Genomic DNA, 24910 nt, shown 5'->3' with positions numbered 1-24910 from the left:
CGTGTTTACAGCGGAGTGAATGTCAGATTGCACCGTTTGGGGACCGTGACGTGGTGATTGGTCACTTTAAGTTCATGTTAAAAACTGTTAAGTTAGCGCTAACTATACTGTGACTAGTTTGGTGGACGTGTTTCGTGCATACCCACGAGTTTTATTTTAATACGGAATTTGACTTTTTCTGTCTGTTTTTACTGGAATCAGACGGTTTGCGATAGTTTTAGCTGGTAAGTTAGCCGAGGCCTGCCTTAGAGTAGATAGCACCTAGAGCTAATCTGATTAAATTTTGTAATTTTCTTGACAAGTTTAAAACTTGAATCAACTTTTTTGCAGTCTTTGCTTTTCGCCGTCAGTCAGCCTGTTAATCCCATCTGTAAGGAGGGAAAATTGTTAATCTAAGATGACTATGGCTGAGAGTAAACAGTTAGCCTACAAGCTTTTATCTAGGCGGCGACTGCTTTTGCTGCGAGCTTCACATCGTTGAAGTTTCCCTTTTTTGTTAGCAGGGAAGCTAGTTAGCTGAGCCGGATAAAGGATAATGCTCTCATGTGATTGTTTTTGTGTTATCAGGACTGTGTAACTGACACACGAACCGGTGGCAATATGAAGCTCTACAGTCTCAGCATCCTCTACAAAGGAGCGACCAAATCCAATCTTCTCAAAGCGGCCTACGACCTGTCCTCCTTCAGTTTCTTTCAGCGCTCCAGGTGCGTCTCACTAACGAAACGAAACAGTTTTTACTGTAGTTTACTGACCCGTGCCTCACACATCACGGGTAGTATTTATTTCACTATTTTTAAGTGTTTCCTTCTCTACACTAAGTATTGCTTTGGTTTGTTTAGCATTCAGGAGTTCATGACCTTCACCAGTGCCTTGATTGTTGAACGAACATCTCAAGGAACCCGTGCCTCTGTCAAAGAACAAGGTAAACAGATTTAGAGTGTTTTAGGTGTGGCCCTGTGATGCAGTGATTAGTGCTGTTGCATCAGAGAGGACCCTACAGATTCAGGGTAACCTTTTGCCAAGTATCCTCTTACAGTGGTATTGGTATAAAAGGCTGCACATTAGCCGCTTACATGGATAACTAAAGACTATCACAGATCTCAAAGGACGAGAAAAATTATTTGATATATAACAGTTGTGATTTGTAATATCATAAAGAAATGACTTCCTGCAGTGTCCTGTGTCACAGCAGGGCAGAAGGAGATTTCTGCTTAAGTGATTTGATGTTTGACTGGGAAATTGTGATGGGGCTGTAACATGTTCTCTGGCCTGAAAATGGACATTTTAAGTCAAGTTTAAACAGTTGGAGATAATAAAGTAAAATGTAAGCTGTCTCAAAACAATGATGCTAAACATTTCCTTGTTCCTGGAGTACACAGACTGCTTTTCCTCTCTTCAATTTCATGCAGGCTGAATCATCATATCATGTGACATGGACTTTAGCAAATGTCATTACAGAATTATGCTTCATAATCAGTGTGTGTTGTTTGTTTTTATTTTGGGAGTCTTATGGGGAACATTTTGCTAAGTTGTATTTTAATAAGTTTTTTTATTCTTTGGCCCTTCTTCAATGCACCAGTAGACACAGTAGTTTTCCTGTACAATAAGATCGGGTGAAAATTGTTCTGATAACAACACACCTTGCTCCTTTGTTTTTTTTTCTTTTCAGAGTACCTGTGCCATGTGTATGTGAGAAATGACAATTTGGGTGCTGTAGTCATCGCAGATACTGAATATCCACAGAGAGTCTGTTTCACATTGCTTGACAAGGTGGTTTATATATTTTTTTTTTTAAATATATATATATATATATATATATATATTATGAGACTTGTTGTTGTGATTTCAATATTGACATTGTTTTGTTTTGTTTTTTAGGTATTAGAGGAGTTCTCTAGGCAAGTGGACAGTATAGACTGGCCTTCTGGTAATCCTGACACCATTAACTACAAAGCCCTTGACATTCACCTCTCTAAATACCAGGTCAGTTTGGTTTACTTCTCAGAATTTATTTTAACGAAAGATCTGATAGTGTATGACTGCAACTAGACTGTTTGTGTGATTTTAAAACAATATCAGAAGGACTCCATAATCACCAGATTCTCACATCATTTGGCAGAATTTACTTGTATAGTGCGAAATGCATCTACTTGATAGCTGGTTGTATTTTTGTATTTATCCACAGAACCCCAGGGAAGCTGATGCAATGACCAAAGTGCAGGCAGAGCTGGATGAGACAAAGATCATTTTGGTAAACCACCGTTCATACATAAATCAAAGTAGAGAAGTGTCCACATTAATTTATACTCAAATTTTGCATTGCATGAGAACACAGAAAGAGATGATGGACTCTTAAAAAAACTTTTTAATACATGCTTTCAATTACTTCAGAAATCAGATGTGTTCATAGTTATTCCTTATCCCTCTGGAATGCAGATGGAAAAGCCATCACAACTTATACCTTACTAAAACTTAGGAATGAAGCACAAAAACGCATTTTTTTTTGTTCCTTTTACATTCACATTTTTATGTTCTTTAGACATTTATTAACTTCTCTGGAGTTAGACATACCCTGGGTATGTTGAACTCGCTTTATAGCATAGGGTTCAGATTGGCAAGGATTGGAAAGGTTTGCATTTGGACTTTATGTTATCCTGTCATCTGACAAAATGTAATGGATTGAAAGGCAACTTTCTCTTATTAACTGCAATTTTTAACCATATTGGGCAATCTATTTAACTAAAGCAAAGTTGTAGTGTTTCTGTTGTTTCATAAATAAATATTTTGTTGTCTGCAGCACAACACCATGGAAAGTCTGCTGGAAAGAGGAGAGAAACTGGATGATCTTGTGGCAAAGTCGGAGCATCTGGGAAACCAGTCTAAAGCCTTCTACAAGACTGTAAGTTTGAATGACTGACCTTATTGACATTATGCTAAATTTCAAGACTGTGCGCTGAATTTACTAAGCAGGGCAAATTATTTGCATATTTGTTTGTGTTTAACCTTCAGGCACGGAAACAGAACTCTTGCTGTGAAATCATGTGATGTCGCTGCCTCGTCCTTCTTGGACATGCCTCTCTATCTCTGCCTTTCTGCTTTTCCTACAACTCCCATCATCCACCTGCCACCAGCTCTCAACCAAGACAGTTCAGGGGCCGTCAAATCCAAGATGGGACACCGAGAAGAGAGCAAGAAAGGATGGCCAGTCTGAAATGCGACCTCTGCGGATTGTGACTGATGGGGGCTGAAGGAGTGATGGGGTTTGGTCAGGGGGGAAAAGTAACATGAATTATTTTTAACCATTGAAAAGGTAAACATCTGTGCGGTTTTTCAGTACCAGCCGGAGACATAAGTGTGACGTCGTGTATTGGTGATGTGTCGTTAAAATGTCTTCAAACCATTTAATGTTATTTTGATTGAATCAGATCTTGACTGTCTGGTCTCCACTCTTAAAATTCGAAGTAGTATTAACCATGGTTGTGCTACTGCTTCATGGCAACTCTGACAATCCCACAGTCTTATCTCTGTTCATTCGGCGTGTCAGCATTGCAGTTCAGTCCTTCTGTGCCCACAAGGTGGCCCTGCTCATTCACTTTATGGTTTCATGAACCTCAGTGCTGAGGTCAGTAGAAATACTCTAAAATGAGCCAAGACAGCAGATTGCTGTTTTGACATGTGATAGCTGCTTAGACAGAGATTTTTAAACTTCTCTTCTGTACAGGGTTCGGTTACATAATTTCTTTCTTGTTGAAATCGTTAACATTCCCACTTTGGATAACTGCTTTGTTAAGTGATGATGAAAATGCTTGAAGCTAATGAGAAGTCGGAGATTAGATATAAAATGTATAACGATGTTTGCCATAGATGCAGCCTTATTACAGTGTGACTAACATGAAACCCGCTGCCGTGTTTGCACTCATTTACGATGTGTACCGTAGCCATGCTTCCATACTGATATCCCACACACAACACTTAATCAGGTTTTTGTGTTTGGACGACTTGTACATCTGTCTGTAATCCCTCTGGGATCACTGGCATTTTACCACCACCTTTTTTTTTTTTTTTGACAATGGTGATTCTGGGTAACCTCAGGTGCTCATGCACTCTCTGCCCTGTTTTTGTGTGCTGGTCAAGTTTTGATTAAATTAAGTTTAAAGTGAGAACAAACAATTGTTGACTAATATTTTAGACCCCACTTACTTTAAGACACTCCATGACCGACGCGGTTTGACTAGAGGAGCTTTGTTTTTTCCTTTGGTGGTAGGGGTAGAAAGTTCATTCTTCAGGAAGATATGCCTTTGGTTGTGCATTTTAGATGTTTCTCCATGCTCTTGTCTGTTGTATGTGTGTGTCTGTGAGTGTGAGTGATTTTTTGTGAAATATACCATCCGGCTTCAGGCTCTATTAATGGTGTGTGTGTGTGTGTGTGTGTGTGTGTGTGTGTGTGTGTGTGTGTGTGTGTGTGTGTGTGCGCGCGCGCGCGCTGAGGTTTGTATGTGTGATCTGGAGTTGCTCTTTCTGCTTTTACAGTGTAAACCTTTGTGCAATATCTGCAGACTGTTTGTGTGATTCTCTTTAATGGAGAGAAAAACAAATATTTCTCATAAATTAACTTTTGTGTATATTCTATTCATATGACTAATTCCCATATGAAGGTTGTCCAGGGTTGTTTCTGGCAAATTTGTTTAATTTCTTTCTTTCTTTCTTTTTCTTTCTTTTTTTCCCCCTGCAATTTTCCAATTAACAAGTTGAATTTGATTGTCTGTCTGATCTGTGGAGTTATGCTGTGGCTATTTGCAGGTCAGGTCTTACTCTGACCAGTGTATTAAACGGTCTGCATTAAACATATTTTGGTCAAGATGTGGTCTTCAAATTCAAAACGGAGACTTCTGATAATAAATGAATTTTCTGTCTGTGTTAACGTTTTGTTTTTGGAACACTGACTTGTTCAAACACTGTTTGCAGAACATGTAATCTTGCTTAGATAAAAAGCCAAGTGTTTTGCTGTGTCCCATGTCCTTATTGTTTTATCTATCCGAGTGGAAGTGCGTTTATCAGGGTGAATGTGGTGGCAGGAAAACATTGTATACACTCACTGAAAATCAGTAGTCCTGCTGTAAATATAATTATCTTGGATCAGCATACTTTTGCGATATGTGACTGCTTTCTTCCTGCAGGAAGTTGGGCCGATCTGGCGCCTCCTTCACTTGCTGTAGGAAATGTAACTTTAAAGAAATGTTAAAATGGTGTAGCCATGCAGCGTGGCTTAAAGTGGAGTTGTTATGCTCAGTTTCATATTTCGTTCTTGGACTCCTACTTGAGCAGCTTTGTATGATTTACATTTTAAAATAATTCTCATCTTTTAGGACGCATTGGCGTAGGCCCCAAAAAATAAAGCAATCAGTTTTAACTCCTTCATTTTAATTTCTATATTTATTTTAATTGGCTCCCTCTTTGTGTGTCACCAGCGTCACACAGAGCCAAGACCAGTGAAGCAACTTTTTGAAACAGTCTTTGGAGCAATTTAAAAGCCTGACACTTATTCACACTCAGTGTATTATCTTAAGTTTAATATGAAGAGCAACCATTGTAGCGGTATACATGACAGAAAATAATGAGGGCATTAGTTCCACTTCATTGTAAATTAAGCATCAATGAGCCCTTTTAATCAAAGGTTAGTCCAAGTGATAAACAAACAAGCAAGTATATGTTGCATTTCCTTAATATTACAGCATTATAGAGCACATAAGAATCAATTTACTTATGTAGCCTAATCGTTTCTACACTGCGTCGAAAATTAGCAGCAAGCTTGTGTGCGCTGTTGTACGAGTTCAAAAAGAAGCACATGAACGCACCACGAGAGGTGCGTCTCAGGGCGCCGCTGAGGTGAGAAAAACAGCATGAGTTGATGAAGTCTGGCCGCACAGCCCTGAAAATGTGGACGGAGATGAAAAACAAAAGCAGCGCTCTAACCAATAACGGAAATAGTTCAAAGGTGAGAAGGAAGCGCTTTTTGTGTGTTTTGTGAGCGACAATGTACCAAAAACAAGTCTGTCGGGATCTGTGACGACGGTTACACGGTACTGATTTACGTGTTTATAAGCGGGCTTGTTTGATTGTTTTTACTGGGAGCGTAACCTGTTCCTGTTCTGTTTGGCTGTAAGTAGAGTCACACGCTCAAGCGTTGCTCTGGCGCACACGTTTTACATTTTCTTGGACATTCTCTTACCTTTGTGCCTGTCGATGCCCCCCAAACGCTCCGATTTTTCACCTTAACTTCCTGCAGCAAGTTCCTACATCTGCTGTAACACACGTTAGATGTACACGTTTTTAACAAAGAAGGCGAGTTAAAAGTGTGTGTGTGTGTAGGCAGCACTCTTGTGTTCAAACCCGAATGTTTTGCTTGCACTTTCAGATGGTCGACCGAGATCTCGGGGAGCAGTTGTCACATGCGGTGCAGCAGAGCAATGGTAGGTCTTATCTCTTCCTTGAGGTTTTCTCATACCTGTCTTCTTCCTCTTGGGTTGGAATCGTAAGTTCACCAGAAGAGTCCCAAGATAACAGAATGAAAGAGATGCTGCAATATTTTGTAGTGTTTTCATTTTAGGCACGGTATTATGCGTGGATAGTAACTCCACCAAAAAGTGCCTTAACTACCTGAAACTCGATGAAAGAATCCAATAAATTCACTTCAGGTGAATTCCATTCAGTCCATTCTATTTATAGGGAGCAAAAAAACAACATGGCACAGTTTCAGTGACGCCCAATAGTCTCTGCTCAACACGAACGCATAGCAATAACTTGCACAAAAATGCAAATTATTTACTGTGTTATGCAACAACTGTGGGTATGGATTACACGAAAGGGGTGTTTCTGATTTTAATGGAGACAGTGAGGATCAACCAACTGCTTCTGGAACTGTTCATGTAGTAAAAAAGTGTGCTCACTGAGAAGGAAGCATGTGTATTGCAGCAGTGTGAGCACTGTGTAGATTTGAATCTTTAACTGACACAGTTTCACCAGCATCACAGCAAAAGCTGCTTGGGAATAAAATTGTTGAATCCCGATCAGAGTATTTCACAATTATGTTATTTATTCAGTGTTAATTCAATGTTGTTTATGTCCTTTACACTCACATGGAACTTTTAAGTAAAAATTTAAAATACTGTGTCATATTTTTACATTTGTTACGCAGGCAAGTATATATCTTAAATAGACTTTTTTTTAGCTGTGGATTCATGTATTTCTGTTTTCTTCCTTGTAAAGTTTCTACTGCAGCTGCCACTCATCCCAACTCAAAGGACTCTCCTACTTTTACTAATGGAATGATCCCAGGTGAGCATAATTTTTGTCTAAAATTAAGTTTTTCTACACCATGTAGGGCCTGTTGCAAAGAGAGAGAGAAAACGTGAAATGGACCACCTTCAGTCAACAACTAACAAAAATGCCTGTTTCTCCCAGAGAGTCGAGACTGAAAATAAACCGAATCAAGTTACACAACCAACAGTCAGCCAAGCTTGAAAACACCTTAGAAACACTTTACAGTTATTTTAGGAGTGTGACTGCAAAATACTGTCTGACTTTGGTCAAATTGTTTAGGGCTATATTTATTGAATGAGCCATAAACACAAATATGATGCTTTGCTGTTGTGCTGTGTGTGAGTTTGTGTTTGTATATGACCTTTTTGATATCCTGCATGGTTTTGTTGAGACACGGAGGCAGATTTTTCTCTTATCTTCGGACCCTTGTGCTAAATAAGCTTTGCACCCCTGTGACTTTAGATTGCTCTTGTTGTCATGTTGCTGTTTGCTCATGGAGCTCCTGTCGGTGTGACCGGACGTGTTTCGCCGTTGAAGTATGCGTATGCTTGACCAGAGAATTCAAACTTAAAAGTTGTTTTAAAGTTCAAAACTTTAGAGGGCTAAAAAAAAAGAGCATATAGCACATCTTAAGTAAACTGCGCTTCTGTAAGCAAAGTTTGTGGTACACTTTTTATCTGATGTTTGAGATAAGTGTAAGTGAAGAGGATCAAACACCCAGAACTTGAAAGTCGAATGAAATCCCATCATTATTATTAGGTGCAGTCATACATTTTAGGGACAGTGGTCATAAAAATAAAAAACCTACCTGATGTAAATTTGATGTCTCTCTCCTTCAGTCATTTCCTTGTGTATCTGGAGGGTTTTTTTGTTTGTTTGTTTGTTTGTTTTTTAAACATCGCTGCCTGGAAGGCCCATTGTGCACAGAGCAAACATCAACTTATGTGGCAAAGGATCAACCCTGGTAATGAGAGCTGATTCTGTAGCTACAGCCCGGAGAGACAAATATCAGTTTTAAGATGATGACTTCAGGTTTCTTAGCGTATCAGGATAAATGCATGACCTGATGCATCCTCTTGTTGTGTTATCCATTAACACAACAACTCCAAATCCAAAAAGTTGAGATGCGATGTAAAAACAAAATGGAATTTTGACTTTGGTGGTAGCAACACATCTCAAAAAAGTTGAGATGTGGTTTCTTTGGTTTTTTTGGGGGTTTTTTGGGGTTTTGTTTTTTTTTTTTTTTTTAAACAGCGCTCTGTAAACATCTGGGAACAGAGGAGACCAGCTGCTGGACTTTTGTGAGAGGACTTTCCTTCTGTTGTCTGATGTAGGATTCTAGCTGCTCAGCAGTTCTGGTTCTTCTTTTCAAACTGTTTGTTTCATGATGCACTAAATATTTTAAAGTGATAAAAGGTCTGGTCTGCAGGCAGGCCGCTTCCCTGAAACAAAAATGCAAGTCAACACGCTACCAATTTGACACACTGGAGGAAAAGCTGTGCACTGAGATGCAGAAAAGAAAGATGCTCATGAAGGGGAGGGGGCAAATTTAACTAAAGGATTTTTATAATATTTTTTTTAACACCATGCTATGGTAAGGTATTTTCATCCATCTGTTTACAGTTTACAAGAATCGGCACTTCTAGAGTATTTTTAAGATTTTTGTAAAACCTACACACACCGACCAGCTAAAGGGTTTTCACCCAAACTGTCCTCAAGGTCAAGTTTATATTTGTCATTTCACACTTTTTTTTTTTTCTTTTTTTTTTGGTGACTTTCCTGTCACCATTCTATTAGGATCTGGTCATATGGTCAATGCTGCGACATGTTGATGTGTTAAGTGCGTCTCTGTAATCATAATATTCCTAAATTGATATGATTGTTTGCGAGGGTCCTTCTCTTATTCACACTCATTGTGAAGTAGAGCCAACCAATGACAAGAAAACTCATCAAGTTCTCTGTGTACTTTACACACTGCAGTAACCTGTGAATTGTGATGGATCGTGAGTCAGATAAGGAATTACAGCATCGATGTTCAGGTTTTGTGGGTGGAGTCCCAGAATTTATAACTGCACTTTATATTGTCTTTGTATCATAAGAGATTAGAGGTCTAAGAAGTGGCAAAAGAAATGCACGAAGTGCTAAACAGGATTCGTCTTGTTTTTTCTTGCAGAGTGAATCTTTCTTTTAATACTATTAAGCAAATAGATAGGGAAATGAGGAGTGTGTATATGAGCATATAGAGCCATATAACAGTTTTTATTATCTGTTTAAGAACAGATGAATTCAGTAATAAAAGCATGTAAACAAATTATGCATGCTTGTCAGATATTACAGAAGCAGCATATCGTACGACGCTTCCCTTAGAGATTTAAGTGCTAATGCATGATATGAATGAATTTGTAAAACATGAATGTTTTTGTGCTTTTTAGGTTCCATTGCAGCCGCATTGTTCATCGCCTTTTTGCTTGGACTGTATGCTATTCTGTGGAAGTGTATGGTGTCACCGCCACAACGGTAAGGAACGGGTGCAAGTTGAAACTTGATTTTGCCGAAGCTTCTGTTGGATCTTGTTGACACTGTAGTCGAGCAAACAGCAGTTTGTTCACCTGCTTTTAGGGGTCACACGTCTGAACTTTGTATCTGAGCTCGTCACAAAAACACAAATTGTGCCCCATTTCTTGATAAGCACCTATTCCATTTCACTGCTTTATTGCATGCAAACACACTCATTTGTGTTGGTTGTCTCGTTTTTTTTCTCTCCAGAAAACACAACAAGTTGAGGGTAAGAGTACATCAGAGAGCTTCTATGTGAAGACATGGACGATATCTGGCAGCTGTTCTGTTATCTTGGATTTTAAATTTCATGGACATTGGCTAAACTAAATGGATGAGCCACATGTGCCTCCTCAGCTTTACGGTCTGCTGGTGGCTTCTGTTTACTTAAAGAGTCATGGTGACGTTAAACACTGTTTTGGCAGGTCGGTCTGCTTTTTCTGTTTTCTGTGAATTATGTACTACTGAGGGAGGCTACAACTCGCTCCAGTGACTATTGAGCTGCATGTAAATGACTCTAAGACAGAGAGAATATAGTATTTCTTTTTTTTTTTTTTAGTATATGTAGCTATTTAAGCTTTTTATTTCTCAACTGTACCAAATGGATCTTTATATTTTAAGCATGTGTCCTTATTTCGTTTTAGCATTTCTTTATAATATTTTGGATTTGATTATCAGATCAGAGTAGCATTCACCATTTTATCCTGTTCTGTCACCTAGTGGTGCCTCAGACAAGCTTATGTGCGCAATTGCTCCTCAGGATTTTGTAACTACTGTATGAGTCTATAATAAAAGTATTTTTTACATTTAGTGGATGCGACTGTTTGGTGAATCTAATCAACTACTTTCTTTGTTTATTTTATATATATATATATATATATATATATATATATATATATATATATATATATATATATATATATATACACACATATATTAAATATATATAAAATTGTAGGTTGTGTATCCTTCAGGTGTTAATGGGGTTATTGAAAATGTGTATATGTGTGTATATACGTAGGTATGGATAGATAGAAACATATGTGTATATATTAAAAAAAAAAAAAAAAAAAAAATTACACATAACATATAATGTAATTACAAGGAGGTATTTCTGTAGTCTATTGATACTAGATAGTGGAAAAGGGGTGGGATTAAATAAGCTTATGCTTCTTCCTGCTCCTTTTTGAACATGGACGTTATTTGGAGTTGTGGTTGCTCGTTTTCCTTTTGTTTGCTTTGTTCATTTGTCTCTTTTAATTCTTTTTTTTTTTATACTTTTTCAACATGTTCAAAATAAAGATTCAATCAATCATATCAACTCAGATGTGACTCATTTTAACCATTTTTGACGCTTGGCTCTTCATAACGAGCGAATGTGGGGGAGAAGTGTCAGGTGGAGGAAGCTTGAATAGATTTCAGTAGAGATACTGAAACTTTTGATTTTAAATATGAATATATATGATACTCCACATTTGAATTATCCAAACCAGTCATGGCTTGATTGCATTTGATTTAAAGGCATGGAAAAAAGGCAGATGTGTGGTTTGATTAACAGCAGAAACAGTGAATATACAAGGATAGGACTTGATTTAATTAAGATGTCCTAATTGTCATGTTTTACTTTTTATGAAAAGTATTTGGTGAATGTGTGAGTTCTGCCTTATACAAGGTATTATTTGAACAACCTGTCAGAAGGGCATTTTTGCAACTTTGTGTTAGTTACTAAAACTAATATGAGTACAAATACTTAGTACTTTCAACTATTGGTCAAAAACAAATTGTAACAGTTTATAAATCAACATGTTATCAAAAGGTGTGATCTTAAAATAGAATCATAACTGGAGTCTGAAATGCTATAGACTTCACTCAGTTTCCTAGAAGGCTTAGAAATAACTGAGCTAAAAAAAAAACCCACTAATTTCAACTGTAAAATGTAAATGTGCAAGACGATAGAACACAACCTGAATCTACTTTGTATTAAATTAGATTATGAGCTGTACCCGGTGTGCTAACTGCATAATAACTGTATAGAACACAATGCATGTAAACTTAGGTGAGAATTTGCTGAACAACCTGTTACAACAAGTAGACCTGAGCTGAAGTGTAAAATTCCAATTATGAGTCACTGATCGAGAAATTCCAGAGAAATGATGACTAAACATTTCCTCTAATTTTCCTTTTTTTTTTTTAATTCAACCTTCATGACAAAAGAAAGAAAACGGATATTTTAATAATGCTTGAAAATAAAAAGAAAGCCATTTAATAGGATTCTGAAAAGAAAACAAGTTGAGCCAAGTTAATCTAGTGTGAATGTGAGCATGCATGCCACAGAATCAGACAGGGCTGGGATGTCTAAAAGGATATGGAGAAAAGGCGAAAAGATGGCAGTGTTAAAAATTCCTAAACTAATACCTCTAATAATGTTCTTACATTTATATAGAAAAGCACTTTATTCATGTTTTCATTTCAAAGGACACATGAGTCACCTGCTGAACCAAATGAGCTAATAGCAATGCTACACGAGTCGCGTTTTTAACTATGGATTCATATAGCACGGCACTTCAAGCATTATACCTACATCCCATTAACAACTACACCACTATCAGCACCTTCTGCATCACAAGCTATGTTAAAAAGTCATGCTCAGAAAATATGCAAACATCTAAGCCTGCTCATCTACCTTATCTGTTGCAGCACTTACATCCTGTAGATAACATCTCCAGTTCCTTCACAGTTGAGCAAAATCCTGAGTTTTTGTTTCTCTTCTCACATCAAACTTTAGACAATCTGATTTGAGTTTTGTGCACTACTAATTCTTTGTTATGATAACACCCATATAATATCATTTTTAAACAAAACCACTTCTGCAATTTACAGTTTAGCATGAATACAGGATAGCTGATTCACAATATGTCTAATAAACAAATTCTGTATTTACGGTATGGGACAGGAAGAAATACTGAGTCAGACTTGACTCAGTATTTATAAAGAATCATTGGCGATATAACCATATATGACACCGCATGATTCAAGGGGGCAGTCAGAAGCTTCAAAGCTTGATTTGGTTTCACTGAATACAACGTTAGGTGGTTCAGAGTAACCCTCCTTCAAAGTGTATAAGTAACTCCTGTTCATCAGGCTTGTGACTTGCTGAGAGGCTGGTCTGTCCCAGGGCAGAGTAGCTAACTGTGGACAGTAATTTGCTTCGAGCAGCATGCAAGAAGGTGATGAAGATGAAAGCGAGGACTGCAAACTAGGAGAGCATGGTTCAGTCATAAGCTCAGAATCTCTCAGTGCGGTTATTTCATTTAGAGAGGGTCTGCCATTCAAAATCTGGATGTCACAGCTGATGCACTCCTCTGGCTTCTGAGACTGCAGCCACTGATCAGTCTGTGCAAAGAAGATATGATAACTTAAGTGACAGGCACAAATCCAAATATAAACACAAACCTAGTTAGGCGGGGGCGGGGAATCAAAGGTTTAGACTGATGGTAGCAGCATGTCTCAAAGCATCTGAGAGAGGCAGTGTTTCTCAGAAGTAAAGATAGGCAGAGATTCACCAATCTGTTTATAATGTTTGGACAACTAATGAAAACTTTGATTATTATCTTATTGGATGGCTTTAAATTTTGGGCCCTCAGGTGAAATTGACTTAAAACAGGCATGATTCATTCCTGCAAATCACTGCAAGGGCACTGGAAGACTTCCAGAAATCTTTGACAGGTTACAGTTCTACCATGCAAAGAACAAGCCAAACGTGAAGACAACACAGAAATGCTGTCGTCTTCTGTGGACCTAAAGAGGAGAAGGACCGTTCGGTTTGTTATCTGCACTCAGTTCGTAACCCTGCATCTCTGATGGTATTAGGGGGGAATAGGTGTCTATGCAATTGATCTACACGTTTTGGTGCAACACTGTCACCCATTCAGACATCTTTCTCAGAGGAGGCCTTACATATTTCAGCAAGACAATGCTAAACTGCATACTGCAGTCATTATAACAACATGGCTTTGTAGTGGGAGAATCAGCTGGCTGAACTGGCTTGCCTGCAGTCCATCAGTGGAAAAACATTTGGTTTATGATGAAACAAAAATATGACAAAGACCTAGGACTGCTGAGCAGCTAGAATCTTGTGTCAGAAATAGATATCATTCCTTCCTAGGCTGGATATTTCCTCTTTGTGCATTTTTTTTTTTTTCTTTGCTCTCTCAGTGATTAGCTCATACCTCATGCAGGAAGCTTTCGAACTCTGGAGTTTTAATGTTCATATCCACAGGGTAAATAAATATCTCCTTCAGCCTGCTCCTCACACTGAAACAGATAGTTTCTTTTTTTAAAGAGTTCAAAATGGTTTATATCATCATCTTCAGGATTCTATCTTTAGGTCTCTGTTGAAAGATGACCTTACTCACATTTTCACTTGGGACCACAGGAGAACAGTGAAGCCCATGAGTAAAAAGATGGGAGTCAGTACCTTGATTATGAGAGAAGAGTCTACAGGAGGAAAAAGAAGTTGAAATTAATTACTTCATGCACTGGAAGTTGACATCTTCTATCAAAGGTTCTCCCAGGAAAGAATACAGTTCAGTAGCGGTATCTCTGGGATCCCCCTGCGTGTTTTAAAACTCACAGTTGCTTTTGGTTCTGAAGGTAATGCTGGCTGGTAGCCCAGGCCCCTCTTTAGTGAGAGCACTCACAGAGCAAGTATACTCTGTGTTCTCCTTCAGACTCTCTATGGTCACAAACTTCACGTGGGGCTCTGCAACTGAGACATTGGACCCATCTAGATGTACACAGGATGAGACACAGATTAAATAATTGTGCTGGGCACCATCCTGACTAAGTTTAACGCAAATCAGGTTTATCTGACACTGCCCAGAAATATGAAATAAATTCAATCATGTAAATAATTAGAACACGTCCACAGACTGAGATTAAGATGAAGAAGATCAACATTGCTGGTTTATTCCTCCACACTCTCTCGCAACCTGACCTGGCAGCAAAACAGATCCTACTTCCTGCACTGTAACCAGGTACCCCATGATGAATGCTGGCTGAGCTGGATCATCTTCATTGTAATGCCACTCCAGTGTCACAGAAGAGGAAGTACTCTGAACAGGTTCAACCAGACTTGGGCGCTGAACAGAATCTGAGAAACAGGAGATAGTAATGAGGAAGGAAGGCCGAACTAATTAAAACATTTGCAGCTTAGCTGGTGTCAAAGCAACAATGCAGTTTCTCAAAACAAAGTTTCCCCGGAGTTCAAAACCTCAACTTCTATAAAATACCTATACTAATATGGTATTTTGTTATTTAAACATGTAGCTCTTCAGATGATTGCATCACAGTAATTACTCCACTCTGCATATCAGAACTGCAAAACAGGAAAGACTATCTTGTTTACAGGGTGCCCCTATTAGTCAAAGATAGGATATCCTGTGTCAAAATTTTAACTACTACTCTGTAAAAATGGTAAACGTACAGTACAATGTACCATTTTAAAATAAAGGACTACTCTGTATTAATTTTTTAAGGATTATTGCTTTTTTCTGTGTTTTGTAAACATATTGAATTTTACCATTAAAAGCAACCTCTGTTAAAAAAAAGTTTCATGTTTTGTTTTTTTACAGTTTAAAAAAAATATTTTTTTTTACAGTGTATAAAAACGTTTACTTTCAACTGCACACTCCAGATCCAAACTATGATAGAAGTTTTCTCACCATCCTATTCTGTGCTAGAGACCAGAGACTTAAAAGAAGAACAAGGTAAAAAGCTAAAGATGACATGATGCTTACAGAGTCCCAGTCTCAATATCATGGTATCATTCTTGGATCACAATAAGCAATTGAAGCAGCCGAGATTGTCAGAAAACCTACAAGTCAAGAAAAACTGGTTCTGTTTAAACTCCACATCTTTTATCTACTTAATTTGTCGTGGAATAATGAGGAAACAGGCCTCATGGCCCTGGAACTGTTTGTTTTTCAGTTTCAGAAAACAGGGAACATTGTATAATTCAGGTTGAATACTTGAGGTATATACTAAATACTTTTGTTAAACCCCTTTAATTAAAGCTGAAGGTCTGCACTTCAATCATATATTTAATTTTAAAATCTACTTTGGTGCTATGCAGAGTCAAAAATTAATTAAAAAAAAATTATGGTATTTCTGACAAACTTGGGAACCTACCAGAACAGACAAAGAGTATAATCACATGAGAGTCAATCTTAACTGCACTTTGTAAGAAGAATTATGACATTAGAATACGCTCAGCCTCAAATGTCTCTTCTATACATAATAAATGAATACAACACACACACACACACACACACACATGCAATAACAAAACTCACTGAATTCCTGTGAGTAACCAGTCTGTATCTCCAGTAGTCCATATCCATTGTCCGTGCATCCATAAATATAAAATGTATACCTGTAACCTGCTTGGAATTCACCTAAAAATAAAAATATGACAGTGAATGCTAAACAAGAGTAAATGTATTTACATTAATTCCTGAATGAAAACAACAATAAAACTTACTAGCATGTAATAACAATGCATTATTTCCCTCTGGCACTTTCCACTGCAGAGTGCAAGGCACTGCATTTCCCAGCACGCACCACTCCACAACATAGCCACAGGTGGCAGTGCTCTGATCTTCCCATGTCAGATTGAAACCACCCTCGCTGGTACTGTCTAAACGCTTCTGTACTGGGAGATTTTCTGGGGGGAAAAGTCCAAAACAAAGCAAAATAACTCAGGACTTTAGACCCTGGCTGAGTAGATTTGAAAATGCAAAGTGTTTTTCTGCTTCTAAATTCTAATAAAACTTGAGTTATTGTACTCTGCCATAAAAATCTTAGAAATGCAGTATCTAACCAGATGCTTACTCTTGATGGCAGTAACACTGTGAGGAATTTTGGAGTTGTCTTTGACCAGGATATGTTCTTCAATGTGCACATTAAACAACTGTATGACTGCTTTCTTCCATTTGTGCAATAGCGCCAAAATTAGAGCATCCTGTCTCAGAGTGATGCTGAAAAACTAGTTCATGCACTTATTATTTCTAGGCTGGACTACAGTAATTCATTATTATCAGGATGTCCTAAAAACTCCCTAAAAAGCCTTAAGTTAATCCAAAATGCTGCAGCAAGAGTACTAACAGGTTACTAGAAAGAGAGAGCATATTTCTCCTGTTTTGGCTTCCCTTCATTGGCTCCCTGTTAAATCCAGAATTGAATTCTTCTGCTCCTCACATACAAGGTCTTAAATAATCTGGCCCCATCTTATCTTAATGACCTTGTAGTACCATTATCACCCTATAAGAGCACTTCGCTCTCGCACTGCAGGCCTACTTGTTGTTCCTAGAGTATTTAAAAGTAGAATGGGAGGGAGAGCCTTCAGTTTTCAGGTCCCTCTTCTGTGGAACCAGCTTCCAGTTTGGATTCAGGAGACAGACACTATCTCTACTTTCAAGATTAGGCTTAAAACTTTCCTTTTTGCTAAAGCATATAGTTAGGGCTGGACCAGATGACCCTGAATCCTCCCTTAGTTATGCTGCAATAGGCGTACACTGCTGGGGGATTCCCATGATGCACTGGGTGTTTCTTCCTCACTCACTATGTGTTAATAGACCTCTCTGCATTGAATCATACTTGTTATTAATCTCTAGTGACACTCATTGTTTCACTTTTTTCGTTTTTTAATTCAAGGAAACAAACAACAGAGATATTTGTTGTTAATACATTTACATTTCTCGGCTGGACTACTTGAAATTGTTATAATCAGTCTTAAACGTTTTTTAAAAAGTCCCTTTTAACCCTTTTGTAACCCTTTGTTTTATCAAAGGAAAAAAAAAACAGTTAAATGTCTAAGTAAGCATTTAAATTTAAGAGACTCTGGGTGTAGAGAAGCTGTTCACCTTTGTGCTCTGCTGGTGGGATGGTGATGTTGGCGGGGATGGAGGTGCCAGAGGGGAGGACAGCCTGGACAGTGAAGTCACACTTTCCTGGGCCAATGGACACCACTGCCTGGCCCACGCTGCTGTTCTTCGACTCTGTTTGGCCTTCCTGTGACCACTGAACCGTGTACTCTTGTATGTTTATTGTGGCTGCTGTGCCAGCAATACGCTGAGAATAAATTAGTAATTAAGGGTGAAGGATGTTCAAGGTAACGGTGACATACTGTATATTCTCTAAAACCAGAGTACTATTCCACCAAGTATTTGTGCTTAAAGGGCACAGAAAAATGACTTACTGGCTTCCACATCAGAGTAACTTGACGAGTGCGCGAGTTAGACAGCGGCTGTATTCTTCTCCATAAATCCAAGGACACCAGTGGATCTGAGGAAAATGACTTGTTTAGAGCATAACAGGCAGCAGATCATTGAACTAGAGCACTTTGTTTGTTTGTTGTATGTACCAAAGCAAGCCGAGACCAAGACTTGTTAGGTTAGTTGGTGATTCTAAATTGGCCACAGTAGATAAAGTACTTACAGCATGTAGATTAAAATATATGGTGAAATGTGGCTTTGAGTGGTCAGTAAGAAAAGAAAAGTGTTGTATCAAAGCCTGATAGTACATGGGGAATGAAAGAAAATGAAAGAATGAAAGTTCTTTGGGAGTTTGTTGCTAAGCTCTTGCTTTTTACTTTACTGATATTTTCAAGTATTTGTAATTTTAACAAACAAGAGAATTGGAAGAGACCTCAAACACATCCAGCAAAGTGTCAGCTTGCTCTTTTGTGAAGTAATACTTGTAGTTTGATTACTCTATAACTGGCTTAATAAATCGTTGTGCACTGATGACTTTTCATGTGAAGATCATGTTAAGAAAAACAACTGCAAACACAAATGTTGCATTTAAGTCTCTTTTCAAATGAACAAACCCATCACAAGGATAAGCAACACAAGAGAAAAGAAAAATATGTTTGTATGCAATAATTGCTCCTTCATGCAACATCATTTTGCAGATAAAAGCTAAACACTGAAAATTAATTTTTGCCCTTCAATAATTTTAGTCTTTCTCACACTTTATTAAATCTGGACTTGAACACGATATGATATTTGTAAAACAACATTTTTTCTAATTATATTTATATTTACCTGTTATGAAGGTTTCTTCTGCCCCTTCTCCCCACAGTCGTCCATTGACAGTGCAGCGTACTCTGACATTGTACTTCGTGTTGGGAACCAGGTGCTCCAGTTTTGTGTCGCAGAAACTGCTCATAATGTTGTTGCACCTCAGCTGTTACAGAAGTAAATGGGGAAAAAAACATGCACTAAAATGTCAAATCTACACTCAACAGTTTGATGATTATTATTGTTAACTTAAATGAATTCACCTCCACGGTGCCGAGTGGGACTGTAGCAACCTGACAGATAAGGTTCATACGAGTCAAGCTTTCCTGCATGCTCCAGGACACTGTGGCGTCTGTCACCCCGCGGTTCACTCTCAGCGACTTCACAACAGGAAACACTAATGGCAACACACACACGAACCATGTACAGTGGGGCAAAAAAGTATTTAGTCAGCCACCAATTGTGCAAGTTCCCCCACCTAAAATGATGACAGAGGTCAGTAATTTGCACCAGAGGTACACTTCAACCGTGAGAGACAGAATGTGAAAAATAAAATCCATGAATCCACATGGTAGGATTTGTAAAGAATTTATTTGTAAATCAGGGTGGAAAATAAGTATTTGGTCAATAACAAAAATACAACCCAATACTTTGTAACATAACCTTTGTTGGCAATAACAGAGGTCAAACGTTTACTATAGGTCTTTACCAGGTTTGCACACACAGTAGCTGGTATTTTGGCCCATTCCTCCATGCAGATCTTCTCGAGAGCAGTGATGTTTTGGGGCTGTCGCCGAGCAACACGGACTTTCAACTCCCGCCACAGATTTTCTATGGGGTTGAGGTCTGGAGACTGGCTAGGCCACTCCAGGACTTTCAAATGCTTCTTACGGAGCCACTCCTTTGTTGCCCGGGCGGTGTGTTTTGGATCATTGTCATGTTGGAAGACCCAGCCTCGTTTCATCTTCAAAGTTCTCACTGATGGAAGGAGGTTTTGGCTCAAAATCTCACGATACATGGCCCCATTCATTCTGTCCTTAACACGGATCAGTCGTCCTGTCCCCTTGGCAGAAAAACAGCCCCATAGCATGATGTTTCCACCCCCATGCTTCACAGTAGGTATGGTGTTCTTGGGATGCAACTCAGTATTCTTCTTCCTCCAAACACGACGAGTTGAGTTTATACCAAAAAGTTCTACTTTGGTTTCATCTGACCACATGACATTCTCCCAATCCTCTGCTGTATCATCCATGTGCTCTCTGGCAAACTTCAGACGGGCCTGGACATGCACTGGCTTCAGCAGCGGGACACGTCTGGCACTGCGGGATTTGATTCCCTGCCGTTGTAGTGTGTTACTGATGGTGACCTTTGTTACTTTGGTCCCAGCTCTCTGCAGGTCATTCACCAGGTCCCCCCGTGTGGTTCTGGGATCTTTGCTCACCGTTCTCATGATCATTTTGACCCCACGGGATGAGATCTTGCGTGGAGCCCCAGATCGAGGGAGATTATCAGTGGTCTTGTATGTCTCCCATTTTCTGATGATTGCTCCCACAGTTGATTTTTTCACACCAAGCTGCTTGCCTATTGTAGATTCACTCTTCCCAGTCTGGTGCAGGTCTACAATACTTTTCCTGGTGTCCTTCGAAAGCTCTTTGGTCTTGGCCATGGCGGAGTTTGGAGTCTGACTGTTTGAGGCTGTGGACAGGTGTCTTTTATACAGATGATGAGTTCAAACAGGTGCCATTCATACAGGTAACGAGTGGGGGACAGAAAAGCTTCTTACAGAAGACGTTACAGGTCTGTGAGAGCCAGAGATTTTCCTTGTTTGAGGTGACCAAATACTTATTTTCCACCCTAATTTACGAATAAATTCTTTACAAATCCTACCATGTGAATTCATGGATTTTTTTTTCACATTCTGTCTCTCACAGTTGAAGTGTACCTCTGGTGCAAATTACTGACCTCTGTCATCATTTTAAGTGGGGGAACTTGCACAATCGGTGGCTGACTAAATACTTTTTTGCCCCACTGTATCTTATATCAGTGTATTTTCTGGTTGTGCAGTGAACATTCAAACAGTACAAAAACAACACTGACGCTGATTTCACTACACAGTGTAGGTAAATTGTGAAAGCATCAACCACAGAGCAGTTTAAATTGACATGTACGTGTCTTTATGCCTTCAAAAACATAACTGAGAATATGTTGTATACACAAAGATGACCCCTGACCTCTGTCTGAGATGTTGAAGCTATAACGTTCCATCTCCTCTCCTAGCTTGTCCTTCACCCACACACTGATGTTATAATTTTGCAGGTGTGGCACAGCTGGAAAAGTACATGATGACTGCTCACAGGTGAAGGGAGCCTTGTCTGAGTTTCTGTGTTTTTAATAAACAATAGAATTGGAAAAGACGTCAAACACATCCAGCACATCAGCTTACACTTTTGTGAAATAATATTTATGGTTTGATTACTTTATATTAGGCTTAATAAATCTTTTGTGTCCTATGAAATTTGTACTGATGAATTTTCCCATGATTCATCTTTCAGGGAGACGTGACTTTGAGCTATCTGCTGTAGATACTTTGGTTTGGGGGGGGTGGGGGTGGGGGGCTGCTGTTTCTTTTTTTGTACTCCAGTTTTCCAGTTTCCTCAAATTTGTTGGGAACACACTGCACGACATGCTCATATATGCCAGAAAAACCTTATAAGACATTCAGAAAACCTCAAAATTTCTCAATAAGTGTCGCTCCTTTGAAACAAAATATAAAAATATGGCTGATGGCTCAAAACCTTTCCACAGCACTGAATCAGTCCAATATTATGAAAATCACTGCCATCTATGCCTTACATTGTGTTACAATATAAGGTGTGTACTTCATGTGCTTACTCTATGTGGAGAGTGTAAATTTGCACGTTGCGATCATGCAGGAGTCGCTTTCTGGGTGAATCCCAGGTGCAGCTGACAGATACCATGTCAAAGGTTACACAGCTGAGGTTTCTGGGTTTCTGGGGTGGAACTACAATATACACACATATACATATACAGTTATACATGTACAAGTTCTGCATTAAATTAATAAAGAATACAAAAAAAGAAAGATTCAAACTTACAACTGATATAGTTCAAGACAGGAAAACTTTTGCCTGTTGCATCATCGCAGGTCAGTAACAAATGCTTAATTATTCCTTTTGGGATGGTGAGGTTGTTTACAGTGATAGCTTTTACTCCGCCTCCAATGCTCAAAAGACGGTATTCCTCGTTCCTGAAGGTCATTCTTTTAACGTTCACCCCTGTTGGGGGAATACAGCAGAACATGGCACTGCTGCCCTGCCTCAGCACACGGCTGGAGGGGAAAATGTGGATCTTATCGTTTGCTTTGAATCCTGCAAGACAAAGTAAAGTTACAGTGCAGTCTGATGAAGAGCTGTTCAGAATTTCATGCATAATCCCTTGGTATGTTCTAGGGTTCTTAAAAGGGGAACAAAAATTGTATTGTTGCACTGACAGAGACACAAAAAACAAAGGGGATTCAGAAATGCCTCTGCTTTCTTTGCACCCAAGGTCATTAAGGTGGATTAAGGCTGCGTGGCAAACTGTTCTGTAGTCTGACCAATCAAAGCTTTCAGACTTTTCTTTTTTGGAAATGATGAACATTGCATCCTCCAGCTTATTGAGGAGAGAGGCCATCTGATTTGTCATTAGTGTGTCGTTCATTCACCATCCTTAATGATATCGGGTTGGATTAGTGCAATACGGCATGGGCAATTTCTTTTAACTTCATGAGTGACGTCGTACCTGAGGACTATACAGATTCCAAGAAACGGAAGAATGGTTGTTTAGACGAAAGATGAAATCGATTAGAATTTACATAACTTAACAACCCCTCCCCCCAAGAAAAGAGTCCAAGAAGAAGAAATAAACACCTTTTGACTCAAAGTATTCTGTCAAACATGTCTGACCACAAGGATAAGCAACACAAAAGAAAAGAGGAAAAATATGTTTTTACGCAGTAAAGTATTCTGTCACACCTGGTAAAGGCAATGTTATGACATGGACACGACTGTAAGTGTTACATGATATGATTGCTGGAAGAAGCAGTTTTATGACACAGGATGTCACAGAGACAGAAAAACAAGCAACAAACTGCAGTAAACAGTGGGAGGGAGAACATACAGCACTTGGTGATGTGATGGTTTCTAAACTTCAGGCTGTCATTGACTCAAAATAATTTTCATCCAAGAATTAACAAAAATCTATATATTTAAAATTGTGTCCAGTAGTAAATGTGCCCGATTCCTTTTGAGTCATTGAAAACGGGAAATTATATTAAAAAATTGCTGTATAATACAGTAGAATAGAATAGAATTCAACTTTATTGTCATTGCACATGTCACAAGTACAAGGCAACAAAATGCAGTTTAAATAATATATATAATAGTTCATGTAAACCCTGTAGGCAAAATGTAAACATTTTGCCTGATTAATTGTAGATAACCAACATTCTAAAAGATAAATACGTAATAAATGCATCTATGAAATGTCTTTTTCAGTGAAAGCCTCACTTATTTCAACAAGACAATGCCAAACAGACTCGCTGTTGGACTCGCTTGGCTATTACAAAAAAACAACAACCCTGCCTTGAGTCCAGACTGATGACCCACAGAAACTATAACATTTTTAAAAAGTTTAATTTTTATTACATTTTTTTTTTACTTTACTTCCCTTATAGGTAGTAAACTAAAAAAAAAAAAAAAAAAGTGTTGCAGACAACACCTTATTTCCCAACCATGTACAGTACATATTTGCATTGTACACGTAAGATATATGTTGAAAGAGACGTTTGCAATTACTGCAGATGTTGAGAAACGTTTCATTCCTAAGAAAACGACAACTGCTGCTTTTTAACCTCATCAGTAAAACACGTAGGCTGACATTTAATGATCAGCATAACATCTCACCAGAGTTGGTTATCCAGTTGCTCCAAGGACTCTGGTCAGACTGATTATAGTATCGCATTCTGACAGAGTGATCAACACACTCCAGAGGCAGATCAGAGATCCATGTCCATGTGTATTTGGCCGAAACTCCAGGTGATACGCTCACATTTTTCTAGGTTAAAAAACAGGAAATAATTGTTCATAATAACACTGGTAGGTCTTAAAAGCAGGATTACAGAATCAATTAAATGTGGTGGTAATGGAAAAAAAAAAAGATTCTGTCTTTCTCTGTGATGACCTGGCAGAAAAAATACAAATTATCTTTTATATGTAACATTCTGACTGTATTCTATGACTTTTAAACAGCATTAAAAACAGAAAACACACCTCTCAATACTCACAGTGTAAATAACGGTGTGCTGTTCAGTGCGGCTGAGCTCAATCTCATAAATGTCACCCACAAAACTGCTGTGTTTTACCAACCAGCTCACCACAAGGGTCTGCTTGTCATTAATAGCTTTCAGAGTGATGTTTGGTTTTGGCAGATAACAGCCTGGCGTATGACAGAACAGAAGGATGTAAAGTTACACATTCAGGGTCCCAGAATGTTGGTCCTGTTTAGACAATGAACAGAATCAACTTTCCGGAATTTCTTTACCTGTGATTGAGCACACATCAAGATGACATATTGAGAGAACTTTAAAATGATCAGAAAGAACATAAACGAACCCAACTTACCATCGTCAAAGCAACATTCAGTGTTCGAAAATATCAGATACAACCCGAAAAGGCTGAAAAAGGATTTCCTGACATTTATCATCCTCTCATGTGAACCGTTTTTCACTGAGCACGCCAACTGAAAGCCTAATAAGTCAGCAGCAAGTGTTAGTATGAGTAGAAGTGCGAGTGTTGCGTAATGTATAATCGGAAGTCAAGAGAGGAGTGTTTAAATGTTAAACCAATGGTGCTGTGCCGTTTTTCACATAAGTAAGAATGCACCAAAAACAGATG

The 24910-nt window shown here is 38.5% G+C and overlaps 2 protein-coding genes across 2 annotated transcripts; one reads left to right on the top strand and one right to left on the bottom strand.

Annotated features, from left to right (window-relative positions):
- Nucleotides 1-3: 3 nt before the first annotated feature.
- On the top strand, nt 4-10686 carry ykt6 (YKT6 v-SNARE homolog (S. cerevisiae)). The gene is made up of 12 exons (XM_085295046.1): nt 4-224; nt 568-704; nt 840-922; nt 1670-1770; nt 1879-1983; nt 2186-2251; nt 2798-2899; nt 3010-5995; nt 6416-6470; nt 7267-7335; nt 9753-9837; nt 10087-10686. Exons 2-8 carry the CDS (start codon nt 601-603, stop codon nt 3043-3045), a joined length of 597 nt encoding a protein of 198 aa, XP_085151172.1. The 5' UTR covers nt 4-224; nt 568-600; the 3' UTR covers nt 3046-5995; nt 6416-6470; nt 7267-7335; nt 9753-9837; nt 10087-10686.
- Nucleotides 10687-11232: 546 nt separating this feature from the next.
- osmr (oncostatin M receptor) lies at nt 11233-24757 on the bottom strand. Its single transcript, XM_085295043.1, has 17 exons — nt 24638-24757; nt 24301-24452; nt 23921-24071; nt 22073-22345; nt 21849-21978; nt 21188-21336; nt 19220-19353; nt 18981-19122; nt 18134-18219; nt 17799-18006; nt 16418-16600; nt 16230-16331; nt 14873-15028; nt 14510-14662; nt 14292-14373; nt 14106-14190; nt 11233-13269 (listed from the first exon to the last, which is right to left on the bottom strand). The coding sequence occupies exons 1-17, from the start codon at nt 24717-24719 to the stop codon at nt 12862-12864; spliced, it is 2676 nt and encodes an 891-aa protein (XP_085151169.1). The 5' UTR covers nt 24720-24757; the 3' UTR covers nt 11233-12861.
- Nucleotides 24758-24910: the final 153 nt, after the last annotated feature.

Source organism: Mchenga conophoros, linkage group LG12 (assembly GCF_057382185.1).
Source record: "Mchenga conophoros isolate Kocher_MC1m ecotype Shallow Benthic linkage group LG12, M_conophoros_male_GT1.1, whole genome shotgun sequence".
Lineage (NCBI taxonomy): Eukaryota > Metazoa > Chordata > Actinopteri > Cichliformes > Cichlidae > Mchenga > Mchenga conophoros.
Note: the sequence above shows the minus strand (reverse complement) of the source record. Positions and strands in the feature narration are given on the sequence as shown.